This window comes from Pangasianodon hypophthalmus, chromosome 9 (genome assembly GCF_027358585.1).
Source record: "Pangasianodon hypophthalmus isolate fPanHyp1 chromosome 9, fPanHyp1.pri, whole genome shotgun sequence".
In the NCBI taxonomy this organism is placed as follows: domain Eukaryota; kingdom Metazoa; phylum Chordata; class Actinopteri; order Siluriformes; family Pangasiidae; genus Pangasianodon; species Pangasianodon hypophthalmus.
Window position 1 is genome coordinate 17,777,890 of NC_069718.1, and position 17,550 is coordinate 17,795,439.

General features: G+C 39.9%; 1 protein-coding gene across 4 annotated transcripts in view; it reads left to right on the forward strand.

The window, feature by feature from the left end:
- tln2b (talin 2b) overlaps positions 1-17,550 on the forward strand; it is a 120,123-nt gene that overhangs the window by 50,618 nt on the left and 51,955 nt on the right. For all 4 annotated transcript variants that reach the window (XM_053236646.1, XM_053236644.1, XM_053236645.1 and 1 more), the window contains 13 exons: positions 2,520-2,663; positions 3,899-3,996; positions 4,155-4,284; positions 4,819-4,971; positions 5,936-6,078; positions 10,485-10,612; positions 10,810-10,873; positions 11,165-11,269; positions 14,075-14,230; positions 14,983-15,084; positions 15,177-15,253; positions 16,032-16,215; positions 16,334-16,447. In XM_053236646.1, the coding sequence (XP_053092621.1) occupies positions 2,528-2,663; positions 3,899-3,996; positions 4,155-4,284; positions 4,819-4,971; positions 5,936-6,078; positions 10,485-10,612; positions 10,810-10,873; positions 11,165-11,269; positions 14,075-14,230; positions 14,983-15,084; positions 15,177-15,253; positions 16,032-16,215; positions 16,334-16,447 (1,590 nt within the window). In that variant the 5' untranslated portion in view covers positions 2,520-2,527. The remainder of the gene's footprint in view (positions 1-2,519; positions 2,664-3,898; positions 3,997-4,154; positions 4,285-4,818; positions 4,972-5,935; positions 6,079-10,484; positions 10,613-10,809; positions 10,874-11,164; positions 11,270-14,074; positions 14,231-14,982; positions 15,085-15,176; positions 15,254-16,031; positions 16,216-16,333; positions 16,448-17,550) is intronic.

Sequence of the window (17,550 nt, forward strand, 5' to 3'; positions counted from 1 at the left end):
CTGTTGAAGCACATCCGCCTCAAGGTTTTACATCTTATACGTATTGAGATGCTTTTCTGCTCGCCACAGTTGTAAAGAGTGGTTATTTGAGTTAATGTAGCCTTCCCGTCGAAACCAGCTCAAACCAGTTTTACCATTTGACCACTCTCATCACCAAGGTGTTTCCATTCGCAGGACTGCTGCTCATTGGATGTTTTTTGGTTTTCGCACCATTCTGTGTAAACTCTAGACACTGTTTTGTGGAAAAATCCCAGCAGATAAGCAATTCTTTATACATTCACACCATCCCATCTGGCACCATCAACCATGCCATGGTCAGAGTGACAGAGATCACAATTTTCCCCACTGTACTCTTTGATCTGAACATTGAGTGATTATGAAGAAAACATAAATTTGGTTCGGTTTCTGCAGACGTATTTGTGTAGACAGATGCTGGAAAAATATATTTAGTGGTTTAAGAGAAGACTAAAGGAGTCGTCGGTTCTTTTCTTCAGCTTTGTGTATCATACAAGTTTAGTATAAAGGTGCGACGGCACAGTGTTTTGGGCTGGTGGGGGAGTAATTATTGTGCAAGACTATAAATGTCTTGCCCTCCTAGCTTTCACACTCTCCCACTCTACACCAGACGGCCCATCTATCCTCCATGTCCAATCTGAGTCGTGTGTCACTGTCCGTCTGCCGCTGCATTTCAACTGAGTGTGAAATGTCAGCGGGGGTGGTGTGTAAATGAACTTCACATCTGGTAAATAATGGCTCAGCAGGTCCCCTGTGTGTTCGAGTGAGAGTGAAAGAATCATGCAGCGACATTATCGCCACTTCAGACTGTGTGGGGGCGCGTGTGTGTGTGTGTATGTGATAATCTTTATAAGACTGTAGGAGATGGCACTGAGGGAATGCAATCATTCATTGGCATGGCCCATGAACAAATCGGTTATCAGAGAATATCCGGCTCACTCTGTTTCCACCTCTATTCCTAGTCTAGCTCACATTCGTACCTCACATTTTCAGTAAGCTTGGTTATCAGAGTGGTGAGCCCTTCTAGATTTCATATGAACTGGAGACCTTTAAGGCCAATTTTAACAGTAGAGGTTTGGTTCTCCCCTCTAGCACAGCCTCCTTAAGCCTTACTGATCAACAATCCTATCTCATCCCAGCTCCAGAAATATCCACATATTGCACTGTAAGACTAGGATTAAAAATCATGCCTCTGGAATCCCTATAACTCCGTCAGATTGTTAGGACCTGCACTGTAAAGCGTCACTTCTTGCTTAAAGGGTATATTATATACTTTTGCTGCTCTACCATGAATTAGGAAGCTTGTAGTAAACACTTTTTTAAACCCGCTTTTCCTTTTAACCTTTAAACGGAACCATTGCACATTTAATAATCTTGTTAAAAAAATTATAGAAAGCACAATGTGGAAATAAGGCACAGGCTGGAGTCTGTTTACATGCAGAGATTTTCGACTGCAGACTTAGAATGAACTGTTTATACGTGTCCTAATCACAACAATCTGTTTAAAATCTCCGTATACTCGCGTTATCATGTAATTCAAACAAAATTATAGTGCAAGTGAGGAGTAACATTGTAATGTCTGTTACCATAACCACAAAAAGCATGTGACTCCTGTCAGAGCATAGATAGGAACATTGAACACCTGGCTAGCAAGCTAAACTTATCATAGATTAGATATCATAGATTGTGTGTCTAATGGTCAGCATTGACATCGCATAAATCATGTCCCTCACTGAAAAACATGCTCCAAATGTCCTTACTAAACAGAAGGTGAAAAGAAGCAAACACGCCGATATACCGTGACATATTAGTTGTAGAACATGAAAACATGGGACTCATTGTTTCACACATTCCCCGATGTTTATTGTAACGCAAATGTATGCAGACTTTCACTCTATGAATGTAAGCGGATTTACATTGTTGTTATTTAGTCTATTACAATTTAGGTGAATTTATTTTTCTTCGATGGAACAATACAAGGAGCTTTATGCAGTCTAGCAGTTATGTAGGGAATAAAACATGGGGTGGTGTAATACAGCCCAGCATGAAGCACAAGGCCCGAGCTCTTACCATGTGAATGTTGATTATTATTTTTCTCTCTCTTTGAAAGACTTATCATGTTACTGAGAAACCAGAAAATACAAAGTGTTACAAGGCCTTGACATTGGAGAGTCCTTTCATAAATGTTAAGTCAACATCTCCTTACAGGAAGTTAGGAGATGTTCTTAAAAAATGTATTTATTACCACATTTAAAAGGTTTTTCTTAATTAGCCTTAGATTATGGCATGTCACCATGATCAAATATGTTATAGAAAGTATAACGTATTAGAATGAGCACTTTTAATATAAACCTGTAATTGGTGCTGCTGTCAGAGTAAATGTTATAGAAGAATTAATCAGCATCTTCTGACATATCAGAATTGAGAATTCTAACTCATCAATGTGGCGACTGATGCTCCTCAATGGGTTTCCTTAATAAAATATTTCTGTCTGTATTATACAGAGGTCAAGATGGTGGCCCTGTCGCTGAAGATCTGTGTGCGGCAGTGCAATGTGGTGAAGACTATGCAGTTTGAGCCCTCCACCCCAGTGTATGACGCCTGCCGCATCATCAGAGAGAGGGTTCCCGAGGCCCAAACTGGACAAGGTGAGATTACTGTGAGGGCTAGCACTTGTAGGAACTAAATCTCTATTCATGCCACAGCTGTGTAAAGTCACTGATCTGTAACGCTACATCCGAACTGAGTATTTGACAGTCTTTGTTTCAGCCATTTTCATATTCATTATGATATCAATGTTGACTTACTGTGCTTTGGGTCTCTGGTGTTATTACAAGCATGGATTAAATTATAGGTGTCTTTTACCTAATTACTCTGAATTCATCGAAGGAATAGTGTCATTAGCTAGTGTAAATATATTCTAATTCAACATGCGTTAAAAGCTTGCCTTAACCTCACGTTTTGTTGAGTACGTCTGTATTAGAAGTGCAGGAAGCAGCGAGTCAAATTCGCCCATGTGCAGTACAACTAAGATACTCTTCCAGCCACCATAGCTATTCCTGCTGCTGTCACTGCTTAAAGTCCCTAATTTTTATTGCTACTGTACGTTCTACTGTTAGTTGATTCAGCAAATATCTACAAGCCAATAAAAAAAACAGGAAGTCAGATATGCCCTACCATCCACATTCTGCTTTAAATGGAATTTTTCACTAAATTCGATACCATTCCGAATAATGTGATGTGCTCGGCGTCAGTGTGTGTAAAAGTATATTTAGTGTTAATGTCAAAATGTGTGAAACTTCTTAGATAAAGAGTCTCAAGGCAGCAAAGGGTCACTCTCTAATTCTGTCTCGGAGTGAGTTTGATGGATTCAGGCATCAGAAAGCTAGCTGAGGAGATGAAAATCTATCACGGCCACATTACTCTCTCTGTCTGTCAGTCCCTCTCTCTTCTTCTTCTTCTTCTTCTCTTGTCTTTCTCCACTCCTGTAATCAAACTGCCTGGAAGTCAAACATGAGCCGTGCAGTATTTGAGGTTTGCAGAGTCTCTCGTTGTCGTTGACAGAGCAGGGTGGTTTCAGTCTCTTCACTCTCAATACTATTATTAGACTCCAGATCTGATTTATATCAGGCATGTGCTGTGTAGCTAATGTGATTTCTCTCTTCGAGCCACAATGGATTCTGCTCATCAATGCACAGGCGGGCATCGTGTGCATCAGTGGCAGATATTGTTTTCTTTTGATGAGATGTACCTTTTTGTTTTATTTGTTTCATCAATGAAATGCAGCCGTGTTCATAAATCTTTACAGCCATCCAGCATCCAGACATAATGAAAGCATGATAATTGACTGATGTTGACTGTGTGTCATCCTTCTGTGTTACAGCCTCAGATTATGGCCTGTTCTTGTCAGATGATGACCCTAGGAAAGGCATCTGGTTGGAATCCGGTCGTACGCTAGACTACTACATGCTCCGAAATGGGGTAACAAAATTAACACTGTTCATTACAATAACATTTCATACTGTCATCTTTTCTTATTTTTATAGAAATATTTAATTTCTGTGCACAGATAAAGCCTGTATTTTTGTGTGTGCTCTGTCTGGGATTTCACACTCATGTTATCTGTCTCGCATTCACAGGATGTCTTGGAGTACAAGAAAAAGCAGAGGCCGCAGAAGATTAAAATGCTGGATGGAGCGATCAAGACGATCATGGTGGATGATTCCAAAACCGTCGGCGAGCTGCTTGTCACTATATGCAGCAGGATAGGTGTGTGCTTGTCTTTGTCTGTCTGTGTACTTCTCTTTCCAGGCTGCCTCAGTGAAATGCTCTCCATCTAGTACTCCTCTGTATTTTCTGGGTGCTGTGAATGGATGTTGTTAGAAGAGCAGAGAATCCATTTTTCCTGTGATAGAGCATGCTTGTGATTTTTCTAGTGCTGTGTTTCAGAGAAAGTAATGCTCTATCACAGGGAAGCTGTAGAATTGTGCTCTCCTCTCTTCTCCTCTCCTCTCATGGCATTGAGCTATTCCTGCAGTAGTAGATTTCAATTACGGCAGAGGTGGGCTGGAGTGAAGATGAGTGTGTAGGGAGGAGGAGAGGATCTCTGGCAGATATCTTTATTGTCTTGTGTTTGTTTAGAGGGTTTCTGCTTCATTTCTCTTCTTCTGAGCTATCTGGATTATGCTTATATTTCAGGGAAATGGCTGTACCATGTCTAATTAAAGTTATGCTCTTATGAAAGAGCGAACAAGAAAAAAGGTAGTCTCAATTACAGTCTTGTCTTTTTGGTTACCCTGTTAGGAATCACAAACTACGAGGAGTACTCTCTGATCCAGGAGCAGGGGGAAGACAAGAAGGAGGATGGCATGGGTACACTGAAGAAGGAGCGAACTCTGCTCCGAGACGAGCGGAAGATGGAAAAACTCAAAGCCAAGCTTCACACAGATGACGAGTGTGAGTTTGTGTTTAATCTATTACATGTTCTTCTCTCACAATCATGTAAACACACATATAAAAGATTGATACTAATGCTACGCTATAAAGTTGCATCGTGTGTCAGGGTTTATGGTTTTATTTAGCCAAAAAAAATAAAACAAGAGAAAATTGAAAATTCTTGCTTTGTGCACAAAGAACACTGAGGCATTGAAGAGTCTTGAGAGCGTTGTATTGGAGGAGACAGACTTCTACAAAAGCATCATGATATCGCAATCTCATATCCACTCGTAACATCATGGAGTAAGACTTAAATTCAGGAGTGGGGCTAAAACGTTGTAGCTAACATAATGCAATAATTCATGGCGAGGTAGTTAGTTAGTTAAGTGCATTGATACAGGGAAAGAATGAGTGTGTGATCACCGTGATTACGCCCTTGACAAACAGCAAGTCGTTGGCGAAGGTTTTGTTTCGGAGACTTGGAGTTCTCTCCTCTTGTCGCATGTAAAGATTTTATTTGAGGCTGACTATCTTTTTTTATTATTATTATTTCAACATGTTCAACTGTAAGATGACGGTGTCTTGTGCTAACAGTGTTTTCACAAGCCTGTGTGTTCTTGATTCTGGAAAGATCATCTGTCATCTATGTATACTAATTAAGCCACCTAGTAAAAACCATTCTACCGTCAAAACCGCTCACACCTCATCAGATGTGTGTAACGCAGCAGGCGGTAGTTACAGCATTGCGGTGAAACGCATGGCTTCATACCAAGTAGTTTTCTGGAAGTTCTGAAACTTCTTTTTCTGTTTACCTACTTGTTCACCAGCCGACTACGAATAAAAACTAAAAGCCCAGACACAGAATCTGATTGTCCTGGATGCCTGGGCTCTCTGATTTATCTACCCTTGTTAAATTGTTTTATAGTATTATGTAATTTAGTTATTATCGCCAGCCTTTTCTAAACATTTACCTTCTTTAACACAGTGAACTGGCTGGACCACAGTCGGACGTTCCGTGAGCAGGGGGTGGAGGAGAGCGAGACGCTGCTGCTCAGGAGGAAGTTTTTCTACTCTGACCAGAACGTGGACTCTCGTGACCCTGTACAGCTCAACCTGCTTTATGTTCAGGTCAGATCAGCATGTCTGAGTGGGCTTGTTGGAGGAGAATGCACAAGGCTAGCTCTGGAGATTAAAATGCTACATGTCCACCTACCTCTCTCTCTCGCTCTCTCTCGCTCTCTCTGCCAAAAATGCATCTATCTTTTTTTTCCATTTTTTTACTAATAAGTGATTTTGTGTTTAGCCTCCACTTTGCTAATCCTGGCAGTCTGCAAAAAGTTTTCTCTAGAGGTCCTCTTGTTATCATGGTTGGTTTTTGAAGTAACAGAATATTTGCTTGCCCTAAAACCTGAACTGTTTGAAGGCCAACACAGCAATTAGGTTCTTGTCATGGAGGCTGGTTTATCAATTGCCATTTCTTTTCCAAGTGCATGCATTACAATTGTAAGAGCCTGTGGCTGATGTGCTTGATATTTTTTAATTATAGTGTAGATGACTCACACAAACGCTCCCATGCATGCGTATACACACATGCTCTGTCGCTCTCTCTCTCTTCATTTATGTTTTTGGCTCTAGCAGCAGATGATAACTGGCAGCTTGTCACATAATATTGTGAAAGCACTCAATCACTGGGTCTTAATAATCATATAGCTACTACTGTTTATAATAATGAAATAATTGAAGAAAGGCAGTTTTATTGTTTATCTTTTTGCCATAAAGCCATAAAAGAATCCAGTGCTGAAATGACTAAGGAAACATTGACTGTTTTAGGGCATTAGTCCATTTGTAACTTTAGTAAACAATGAAAAATGATCAACATTTAATAAAATATAAGTAATCTTTTAGTAATTAGCACCTGTATTAATTGTTGTTTGTTTAAATGTTATGGGAATACACCAGCCTGATTTTATATTCATCATACATCCCATCTGTGTAATGTATACATAATTACCACAGACAATAACAGAACAGAAAACCTGTTCAAAAAACATGAAATTTCATTTTTAAATTATTTTTTAATCAACATTTTAAATATTTGAATATATAACACAAAAACTACAACATTCTAACAGTAAAGGTTTTATGATGAGCTAAACAGACCTACTAAAGCTCTTGTTACGGAGTTGTATCCAACTCTCCAACACTGGAGCAATATAGTAAAAGCAATTCCTGTTATTTATGCTTTCCTGAAGGTTTTGTGATATCTATGCTTGATCAGACCCATAAAACTATAGTGATAACGCACAACCACAAATCTTCCTTATGAAAAAAAATAGTCCCATCTCTGAAAGACGTTATTTTAATACTACTGTGTATATGTTTTTCATAAATGTTCTATTGACTTCCCTATCAACTGCCCTTGTACTTTCATAATAAGTGTGCTTTGAGTAAATGGGTTTCTGTTCTTTTCTCAGTACAAGCAAACGTGTTGAAATTGTCTGTGGTAATTGCACATATGCTAGAGATGGAGTAGATGGTGATTAGATTAAAAAAAATCACTGGAATGTTCGTTTAACCACATAATGAACATATGCATTAACAAGTGTTAAAATAATCAACATAGACCAGTATGTACTTTAATTAATATTTGTTTATTCAATCTGAAAGTTAATGGTGTTTTTTTTAACATTTGTATCCAGTGACTTGAGTTTAATTGATGATCAAAATTTTGAATCATGCTGTAGGTAAATTTCTCCTCATTTATGAAGGCTGGTAATTTAATGTATGCTAATTAAATCATGTTCGGAATAAACATTAGTTAATATAGGACTGATTTTATTTAGTTAATATTGAAACAAATGGTAATTAATAGAAATGTGTTACTTATGGTTTATTTATGAAAATGTTCATGGTTTATTAACATAATGCTAATTAAGGGACCAATAATGTAAAGCATTACCGCTCACTGTTCGTTTGGCTATTCGTTTTAAATTCCCATGGCAACCTCCTAGACTTTTATCTTTGTTACTCAGATGTGCTGCTTTTTCGTTACACATAAGCACACATTAGACTAAGTATTTGTTTGGATGTGTTTGTTCCTAGGCATTTATGAGTAAGCACTCAGACACACTTATACAGTACACACACACATGCACACATGCACACAGCCTCACAGTGTTTGTACACATTTGGAAAGAAAGATGGTTCACTCCCTCTCTTCTCCTCCCTCTATGTCTTGTTTCCACTCTTGTAAATCCACACACCCCCAACAGATTCTCTGACTCAGTGCCACACACACTCGCACACATTTACTCAGACATAAACTGCAGTAGATATATACACATGTACTGGCATAAACTGCAAAGCACTCAAATCACATAATTCTGTCCCTTTGTATGGCTCTCTCTCTCTCTCTCTCTCTCTCTCTCTCTCTCACACACACACACACACAAGCACACATGACAAGGTCTGCTGCAGGGGATTCGCATGAACGTTCCACAGACTCCAGTGATTCTTGCATAAAGAGGGTTGAGTGTTCACGTGCGTGTGTGTGCCTGTGCGTGTGTACTCAATCATGCACAGATGTGCAGTTCTTCATCACTGCTCAGAATCTTCTCATTTCCGTTAATGTAATGGTGTGTGTGGTTCCTGTGTCCTGATTGGTGAACCGTCTCCTACTGTTTTTTCATGACATTCAGTGACCTCATCACCCGCCCAAATCCTGAATGTACATGTGTGTGGGTGTGGCTTGAGCTTGTTTTTGTAATGATGCAGTGCTGATTTGCTTTGTTGTAAGCCCATTTCCATTTACCGGGAGTCAATACACTCTGGTTTTATCAGTACTCTTTTGGTGTCTGGCAGCACTTTCACTAGCTCAGTCCCAGTCCTGTAAGTTTCTCCTAATGTCTATCTCTGAGCCATCCTCCCACCGTTTGGCTGCACACCAAACTCCCTACACTCAGAGAAGATCAATAAGACTGTATGTTTAATATGCCCTATTCTATATGCAGCCCACTGTTTGGCTAAAGCAGTGATATGATTCATGATACTAGACAATATGGATCCCAGCTGGAGAAGTGATAATGACCCAGTGAGCACAGAATGCAACAGGTCACACTCTCTAGATTGTGACTCTGAAGTGTATAATGGTGCTTTCTGTGCATCCATGCTGAAGCACTTCTAAGGAGGATAGAGCTGTTTGCCCCTGAGAGAGGCAGATAGCATGTTGTCACATTTCAAAGGTGCAAAAAGGGCAGCCATTCCACCCTCTTGGAATCGATATGTTGCATCCATCTATCCAGTATTCCTCATAGAGTGGAGATGCTATGACCAAGAGAACACTATAGGCTGTCATACACATGTTTATCCTAGAGCTGTAAAATTCCTTCATATATTGCTTTAGAATTTGTATTACATCCAAGATATAGCACTGTATGCATTCGAATGGGGTCACAATCACAGCTCCAGTGTCCCTGCTTTGATCCTGAGCTCGGATTACAGTCTGTGCAGTGTTTTGCATGTTCTCTTAATGGGTTTTCTCAGAGTTCTCTGGTTTCCTCCCAGCTCCCAAAAGCATGCACGTAGGTGGACTGGCATCCCATCCAGGATGTATTCCTAACTTGTGCTCAGTATGTCTGAGATAGAATCCAGATCCACCGTGATACTGACCAGCATAAAGCACTTCCTGAAGATGAGTGAATGAATGAATGAATGAAAGAATCCATTAAATGTTGAGTCTGTGAACTTTATAAGTAATGCTTACACTCTTGGAAAAATGATTCATTAATGTGATTCATTAATATGAGCAAGAATAGTTAAGGATAAGTGGGAGTGACACCACAAGTGCCTGAATTGTGCCTATTTGGAATTGTTAATTAGTTAATATGAAATGAGTTAATAGAAAGTGGATGCATGATTGATGCATAAAATATGTGAAATAATCTATGATGTAAATGATATGTATCTATTGAAACCCTTTTTTCAATATATTTGACATTCATTGGTTCATTTTAGGAAATCCATATTTATAGAATGCGGATTGCATTGCTGTCAAATAAAGAAACATTTTAAAAAAAATCTGAATAATATTTAAATAGTGGAATAGAGAAATAATGCTGGGGCAGACCTAATATACACACACAAGTAACAAATGTGACAGAATTAGCTCTGTACTGAAGCCAGCGGATGCCGCTCTTCTCTGATTCAGCTGCCCACAGTCATTCATTAGCTCGCAAAGCCTTTTAAATGCCATGCACTGCCACAGAGCTATGAAGTCATGTTTGGACATTCTGAAATTGTGAACGGCCGTGGCATTGTGGTATCCGATCCATTGAAATCATTTCTGGCACTTTAAATGCACACAGATGTCTCAATAGGCATTCCTTTTCATTGCTTAGAACAAAATATGTGCTAGTCAGTGAATGGGGTAAGAATTAAAAGCATAAAGATCTTTGGCTCCGTGACACTTTTGAACATATTCTGCTTGTTTGTTCAGGTGCACACGCTGTAGCCTTACTCGTATTGTTGTGTTCCAGGCCAGAGATGACATCTTAAATGGCTCCCACCCAGTGTCCTTCGATAAGGCGTGCGAGTTTGGTGGAATCCAGGCACAGATCCAGTTCGGTCCCCATGTGGAGCACAAACACAAGCCCGGATTCCTAGAGTAAGCCTCTGTGTGAATCGGCTGCTACTGCGGCCGTTAAACACACACAAATACACTTTGTCAGTCCCAAGTAAGGCTGTAAAGCTTAAGGGTTAGTATAAAAGCATGCTGGACACCCTTGTCAGATGTTACCACATGTGTTCTGAACAAAAAGTGCTGTCAGAGTGTAAATATGTGCCATGTTGACTTATTTGCAGCCTGAAGGAGTTCCTGCCTAAAGAGTATATTAAGCAGAGAGGGGCTGAGAAGAGGATCTTTCAGGTTTGTGCTGCTGCTTTACACAACACCAAAGTTATAGCTCTCATAAAATACAGTGGTGTTTGGAACCTTTTCATTTGTTCAGTACTAAACATTAATGAAGTATTCGCTTATGAGCAGAGTGAGCTGTGAGAACCACAGAATAATTAAGATTAAGCAAATTAATGTCTGATTAAAAGATTTTCAGTCTAATGAGCGCTCAGTTCATGATGCGTGAGAAAAGCATGCTGAGCTGAATGTGCGGATCTGTAGTACACACTTTTTTTTTTTTACTGTTCACTTCTTAACTTGTAGGAACACAAAGGCTGTGGTGAGATGACGGAAATCGAGGCGAAGGTGAAATACGTAAAGCTGGCCAGGTCCCTGAGAACATATGGAGTGTCGTTCTTCCTAGTGAAAGTAAGACATGATGAAATTGCAGTATGTGTACTAGATAAGATGTATACATTGTGTGTGTGTGTGTGTGTGTGTGTGTGTGTGTGTGTGTGTGTGTGTGTGTGTGTGTGTGTGGGCAGTGAGAGATGATGGGACACTGAGGGTTTGAGAGTGTGTTTAATCCTCTCAGTGCTCTCAGGACCAAACAAGTGGCAAGAGCCAGCAGAAGCGCACACACATTTGAGAATAGTTTCACAAGGTTAAGAACCTCTCCATTTGGTACAAAATCACTCTTAAACACAATAACCAACATGTGCTGCATAATGAGTTTTCAAAGTATGAGAGGAATGCAATTTCATAACAATGCAAAATATAGAAAAACTTTGTAGGAAAGGCTTAGAGTTAGCAAGTCTGTTATGTAGAGTGGGAACAAAGCCAAAATTAGGGTTGCAATTCTTCACACATCTTCACAGTATTCAATATGTGCACTATTATCTCTTAAAGGTTGCCATTAAATCTGTTGCTGTTGTCAGAATAAGGTTTATCAAAGTCACAGTGTGGGAACAATTTCAGGTCATTAGTGGTCTGCTGCAAAGCCCAGGGCCATACATAAATTGCTATGAAAGGGCTTTCTGCAGACTCATTATACTTACGCTGAAAATGCATCTAGTTATTTATTTATGCAGAAAGAAATCCAACTGCAACTGAACTCTTGCTTTCAGTGGTCCTGAGTAGATCACACTAACGGACATTAGAAAAATACTTAAAGTAGACAGCAATAAAATATCACAGTACTGCTGAACATAAAGAGGCTTTAATTGGCCAAATGAAATAAAACATAAAATGCCAGTCATGCCAACACACCCTGTGCCCTTGTCTGCTGAAGACAATGAGTGTGTGGATATTTTTAAAAATCTGTATTCATTTTCACTCACACACACAAAAAAAAAAATACATGCCCTTGAATGTGAGGTGCATTGTTTAAGCCTGTCTCGAACAATATATTTAGTCCATTCAATATTGAACACTGTTATCAGTGTTCGTTATTTTTGACCCTGAAGTTAATAATCGACTGAGGACACATGCTGAGAAAGGTATTTTGAACAATCCTCTGCATATTACTGGCCCTTTGTGTGGCAGCTGAATGACATTCAATTCTGCACTCTGAGGTGTCCAGGCTTTAGTGTGTGTGTATGTGTGGACATGAGTGTGAAGTTCCCCTGGGTTGCATTGCAGATGGGATGCCCAGGGCATGGTAAAGGGCAAGAGGCCTAGTGGAATAGTTAACTGCCTGCTGGCCACTGGAGAAGAAAGCTCTACCTAAACAACTTAAGGGTGGAAAAATGCCAAATTCATTAGCTAGCTCACCAGGCATGTGGAAGCTCCAGTGTGCTGCCCACTCCCATGGTTTGGTTGCTGGAAACTTAATTGACTGTGCTAGAAAGTAATAACATTAGATAAGTGCATTAATATGGACGAAAGGCTAAAGGAAACGAAGAAGTCTATGAATTTGCGGGGAGCACAATGAGCTGTTGTGTTCTCTCCTTGCATCACAATTAGAAATATTTAAGTCTGACCTCTTCTCAAACTGCTGCGTGCGCTGCGTCGCAGGGCAGCATAAAACACAATTGGAGGAAAGCGCTATCTACAATCTGCTCTATACATAAGCCCACAGATGCCCATGATTGTCTTGTCACTGTGATTGCTCCCTTGGCTCCCAGTGAGTTTGCAATCTCTCGACAATAGAGTGAACACTTTTCTGTTATGCCACTCGGGAGCCATCAGTTTTTTATTTGTAGTTGTTCAGCAGACAAATAGGAGCAACAACCATGGAAAGAAAATTAAAACCCCATTTCTTACTGACAGCTGAAAAACAAATGTTTTCATTTGGTGTTTAAACTTAACATGATTCACTGTAACTATAGCACGTGCTTCTGAATCCCACCGCCTGCTGCACCACACACATCAGGCATGGAGCACTCTGGCTGGAGGTAGAGCAATTTTTACTAGGCAGCTCAATTAGCATGCATGGATGATATACAATCTTTATAGAATCAGGGACATGCAGGTATGTGGACACATTGATATTGAGAATATATTGTGAATCATGTTAAGTTTAAACACCAAATGAAAACTTGTTTTTCAGGTGTCAGTAGTTATTTTCTTTTTCTGCTTGTTGCACCTATTTGTCTGCTGAGCAACTACAAATAAAAAAATCTGATGGCTCCCGAGTGGCACAACAGAAAAGTGTTCGCCCTATTGTCAGGAGATTGCAAGTTGAAAGCCCAGCGATGCCACAGCCATCCTGGACCGAGAGCCAAGGGAGCAAAAATGACTGCACTCTCTGGGTAGAAGGAATGGTATTCTCTCTCTCCCCTCTCATTCAAAGTGACACAAGACAATCATGGGCACCTGTGAGCTTATGTATGCAGAAGAATGTAGCCAGAGCTTTCCTCCAGTTGTGTTTTATGCTGCCGTTTGATGCAGAAGTTTGAAAAGATGCAATAGTTTTGGCTTGATGTGTCTTGGAGGAAGCACATGTTGGAATTCTCTCTCACTGGTTGGTGGCTGTTGTAGGATAGGGGAAAGCTGGCTGATGGGTGGGAATTGACAGGTGATCAAATCAGGGGGAAAAAATCCAACAAATATTTGTTAAAAAAAAAAAAACACAGGATTTGTCCACCTCTAAATCTTAAAACCAGGGGAACAACAGTGAGACAGCTACAGTACTACAAAAACTCTGTTGGTTAGTGAATAAGGGGGGTGTCGGTGTCTGTTCAGTTATCAAATACTGTATATGCTAAAATGATGTGATTTGTTCTTTAACAGGAGAAGATGAAGAGCAAGAATAAGCTTGTTCCACGGTTACTGGGAATAACCAAAGAGTCTGTGATGCGGGTGGACGAGAGGACCAAAGACGTAGTGCAGGAGTGGCCCTTAACCACAGTGAAGAGATGGGCAGCATCCCCCAAGAGTTTCACATTGGTATGCAAGTCTGCACTGGGCCTGCTTGTCCTACAAGCACTGCTGTTAGGCTTCTTCTTCCTTTAAATTCTCATTTAGACTTCCTCTGTTCCTGTGTGTGTATCGTTTGGATATTGCCTAACTGCAACATACTGCTTAGGCAGTCTTTCCTTATCTGTAGTACTTCTACTGATAAGACTTCCCTCAAAGGATATTTACATTTGTAATATTAGGAGTCAGTGTAAATTGCCAGATTTTCTCACAGGCGCATTTGGCAGCACATTTAAACTGAATGCATTGTTGCACATTGGCCAAGGTTTCCAGTTCACTGAAAATGAGCCTCAAACAATGATCACTTTGAGCTGAAGGTCAATTTACTGGGAGCAAGGGAAGGTCCTGATGCTCTGGCCTTCAAGTGTCTTTTTTTTTTTTTTTTTTTTTTTTTTTTTTTTTTTTTTTAAGGTTTAAAAAAAGAACACAAGTGCACATATTGTTAGCAAGCTAACACTCATACAGTCTCACTATTCAAAGTGCACCAAGTATGCAGGATTATATTAGGATATACTATATATTAGGATTTTACTACTTAATAAAACATAAGTGCTAGAGAAATAAGCACTAGAATTATTATCATTGATTTATATGCTAAATCCTCCCATACTCATATAGGTATCTTTTATAAGGTGTGCTGTAAATGTTTAGTATGCACTACAAGGTCTTTATCTTGACTTTATAAGTTGGAATTAATGTGTGTGGGTGTGTGTGTCCTACAGGACTTTGGTGAATACCAAGAGAGCTACTATTCTGTTCAGACCACAGAAGGAGAGCAAATCTCCCAACTTATTGCAGGATACATAGACATTATCCTTAAAAAGGTAAGTGCACTAAGCTTTCCCTCCTGTTTCTCAGACTATATAAGCTACAGCCACTTACATGTGTGACTCATGCTGATGTTGGGGCTTTACAGAAACAGAGCAAGGACCGCTTTGGTTTGGACGGGGATGAAGAGTCCACCATGCTGGAAGAATCAGTTTCACCAAAGAAGTATGCATACTTTTGACACTATGATCAGCATTCTGACTTGTTTGTAATGGCTTAAATGTAATAATGTAACTCAACCATGTGTCGACTGTGTTAAGGTGTATCATCGTTTGAAATTAGACAGAAGAGCCCCAGTGGTGGTGTAGAATCCGACAAACTGGCACACAGCCATGTCTAATCACACACGAGAGGGATGGTTTTTCATTTATTCTGCCCTTGAGAAGGATGTAGCTCACAGCGACACGACTGTATTATTATTTCCCTCAAACTGCAAAATCATCAGGATGACTTCAATTAAAAGATCCAGTTCCTTGAAGCAGAGAGAGATGAAAAGAGAGAGAGAGAGGAGACTGTGTGTGTATGAGAGTCTGGCTCTCCCTGCAGCATGCTTTTTATCCATTCTGGGCTCAGGCTCTGACAGAATCAGATCTACAGATGGGCTTGCTCTTTTTTGGTTGTTACGGGAGACGGCATGTTGCATCACTGCCTCGTAGCCACCCGCGTTAGACGCCAGTGCAGCCATGTCTGTCCATGTACGAATCCAAAAATTGAGGCCTCTCACAATGAGCTGTAATTAAGCAATAGAGCCTGGAGTGCCTGTTTACAACAGGAGAGACTGCTCTACTGCACATTAATTCTCTATTGCCTTTAATGTCTGTTTATAATTGTTGCCACAGTGGCGCTCCTGATTTTGTGTTGTTAAAAATGAGTTATGTTCTATATGTTCTGTGCATTAAAATGCACGTGTTTGGTAACATGTTGCGTGCTTGCATGTGTGAAGGTCTACTATCCTGCAGCAGCAGTTTAACCGCGTGGGCAGAGTGGAACATGGATCAGTGGCACTACCTGGCATCATGCGCTCAGGCTCCGTCGGCGGGCCTGACACTTTCAACATGGGCACCATGCCTGCTCCACAGCAGCAGATCACTATGGGGCAGATGCACAGAGGACACATGCCCCCACTGGTGAGATGCTCACACTGTATAACCACGTCTGAAGCTCCACACTCCCACGTTTGATTTGACTGTCAAATAGCTGGGCATGTTCATAACCCTGTCTCTTGTACCGTGTGTGCGTCATCAGAGCCTGGCCCAGCAAGCGCTTATGGGCACCATAAACAGCAGCATGCAGGCAGTACAGCAGGCTCAGGCGGACCTCGGAGAGGTGGACAACCTGCCACCACTGGGACAGGACAGGGTGAGCATACACCGACCCTCACCTTACCACGCTCAATAGATTTAAATGAAAATGTATTTGATATATGCGAAATACTTTCAACTCAGCTTTGTTCCTGTAGAGAATTATATAGTGAAATGCAGATTTTTAATTCTATAATGTACACAGTGACAGTATGTTAAAGCCTTCATATGTGTTAGGGCTGGTGGAATGAATTTCACTGCTCAAAAAAGGATTTGAATTTCATATTGTTTACATTTTATTTACATATATTACTTCAAATATTTTCATATTGGTCTTCACAGGTCAACTTGCAGACAATTTCAAAACCTTTTGGCTAAATGACTCTTGTGTTGCTTGATATAAAAAAGTACTCTGTAGTAATAATAATAATAATAATAATAATAATAATAAATTCACATCAATTACACTGGTCTACAAGGAGAAAGCCTCAGAAATGAAAGTAGCTAAATTTTACCAGAAGTGGGTCACTAATAAAGGAAAGTGAGTGTTAATTGGCTGTAGTTTCCAAGATACAGCTTCCGGTCAAAATTGCATCAAAATAATTCAATTTTGGGGTTGGGGTGCGATTATTCTCCATAACTTTTCTGCGAAATGTGATATAGCAGTGAGAATGGTGCCACATCAATCATTATAAATGTATCTTTTTATTGATACCAATAACATAACTTTCCATTCATTTATTTTATTTTGTTTTCATGTAACATTCTCATGCTTTTTTTCATGAAAAACTGACTGAATTGTGTGTGGGTTGGTCCCATTGCTGTGTAGCTTCCCAGACTATTAAGATACAACCTCAAAATTATACAGTTTTAAAGCTTACGAAATATAATGTGAATATCAGCTAATTACAGAATACTAGCTCTAACATCAGATTAATGTAGCAGAAGTTATCTGCGTTGTTTACACAGTTTCGCGGCATCTTGGTTTCTTGGCGACTGTTCGTTGGAAATGTTAGGCAATGATACTTTCGCAAGCCAAATGTAACTGTATGATGCATAGATCTGGCTAAGACAAATGTACTCTGCAATAAAAGACCAATAAATTACAGTTAGGTATTAATCTTTAGTCTCAATGTGAAGATAAATTTATAAACTTTCATA